The sequence below is a fragment of the Condylura cristata genome, unplaced genomic scaffold (assembly GCF_000260355.1).
Source record: "Condylura cristata isolate star-nosed mole 26May11 unplaced genomic scaffold, ConCri1.0 scaffold00015, whole genome shotgun sequence".
Lineage (NCBI taxonomy): Eukaryota > Metazoa > Chordata > Mammalia > Eulipotyphla > Talpidae > Condylura > Condylura cristata.
The window spans coordinates 35,252,383-35,253,982 of record NW_004567116.1 but is presented as its reverse complement, the minus strand read 5'-3'; the positions used below and the strand labels follow the sequence as shown (position 1 = coordinate 35,253,982).

General features: G+C 47.6%; 1 protein-coding gene across 1 annotated transcript; it reads right to left on the bottom strand.

Moving 5' to 3' along the window:
* Window positions 1-568: 568 nt before the first annotated feature.
* LOC101621253 (olfactory receptor 226) lies at window positions 569-1,552 on the bottom strand. Its single transcript, XM_004683093.1, has one exon. It carries the CDS (start codon window positions 1,550-1,552, stop codon window positions 569-571), a length of 984 nt encoding a protein of 327 aa, XP_004683150.1.
* Between the last annotated feature and the right edge of the window lie 48 nt (window positions 1,553-1,600).

The following is a 1,600-nucleotide window of genomic DNA, read 5'->3' as shown; positions in this document are numbered from 1 at the left end:
CTAGGAGTTGCTGCCAGCACAGTTTTGGAGTCTTATGTTCTTTCCCTGTAACTTGCACTAGAACGCTCACCTCTGGGTCCTTGATAGCTTGTAGACTATCATCTATGGCAAGAATAGTTTTCATCTAGAAGTCTCCTGATCATTTTCCATCATAAAGCCTGTGTACCTTTGAACTGTTTCTTCCTTCTGTTTGTCTTTTCTACACCTTCTGCCTCAGAACTACAACTGAGGAACAAACCAGGAAGAGCCATTTTGAGACGAGCTAGTTCTGCATTTATTTAAAGAGTTCAGTACTGTCATGTCTTCTGCTTGTGGTCAACCTGCTCTATGTAAATTGCAATAATGCAAACACAGGGGACCAACTTCTAGTCTATATTTCACAAATCAGCCCTGCAGAAATCCGGTGCTATCTTACAAGTCATCCCTCTTCCTACTACTGTATTTGTGCCTTGTGCCTACTACTGGTAGTGCCTTGGAAACTCTAGCCCCCGAATTAGGCCCTACAAGCTCCACTGTATAGAAGACAAATATTCCAAGTTTGAGAGATTTTCTAAGACTTAACACTTCTCTAGCCACCTTGGCCAGCTTTCCCAGGCTTAGAGTCCCGGTCTTGGTGCAGGTGCAGAGTATGACATAGGGCTCTCTTGACCTCTTGATTTCGCAAGCAGTAAATGATAGGGTTGAGTAATGGGACAATGACAGCATAGAGGACAGAAACCAACTTGTTGGTGTCAAAAGCTGAAAGTGCCTTTGGCCGGGCGTAGATGAAGATACTGGCTGCATAGAAGATGATCAGAACAGTGAGGTGAGAGGCACAAGTGGAAAAAGCTTTATAACGTCCAGCAGTGGAGGGGATGCGCATCACGGCACCAGCGATGGCCATGTAGGAGGCCCCAGTGACAGAGAGTGGGCCCAGCAGGATAAAAATGGCCAGGATGAAGTCTGTAAGCTCTGCTATGGACATGTCGGTGCAGGAAAGATTGAGCAACGGAGACACATCACAGAAAAAATGGTTAATGACGTTGGGGCCACAGTAAGACAGGCGAGAAATGAGAAAAACTTTGACCATGGAGATGCCAAAACCTCCAGCCCAGGAGCCAGCTGCTAGTTGTACACATAGTTGGCCACTGACCATGACAGGGTAGTGCAGAGGATGGCAGATGGCCACGTAGCGGTCATAGGCCATGACGGCAAGAAGGACACATTCAGTGCAGGCCAGGCCCAGGAAAAAGTAGAGCTGTGTCATGAAGCCCTCAAAGGAGATTAGCTGCCCACGACCTTGTTTTGGCCCAACAAAGCCAGCTAGCATCTTGGGAATAGTGACAGTAACATACCAGATTTCCAGAAAGGACATATTGGCCAGAAAGAAGTACATGGGTTTGTGGAGTGTGGGGTGGTTCCTAATGGCCAGGATGATGAGTGTATTCTCAGTCAGAACCAACACATAGGCCAAGAGAGAAAGGGCAAACAACAGGGCCCGCAATGGCGGAGGAGCTGGGAAACCCAGCAACACAAACTCACTTACTCTCCCACTCTGGTTCCTCCGCTCCATGTTGATGGTCTTGCCCACTGCTCTTCAAGAGGGAGAATAGAGAGTTTT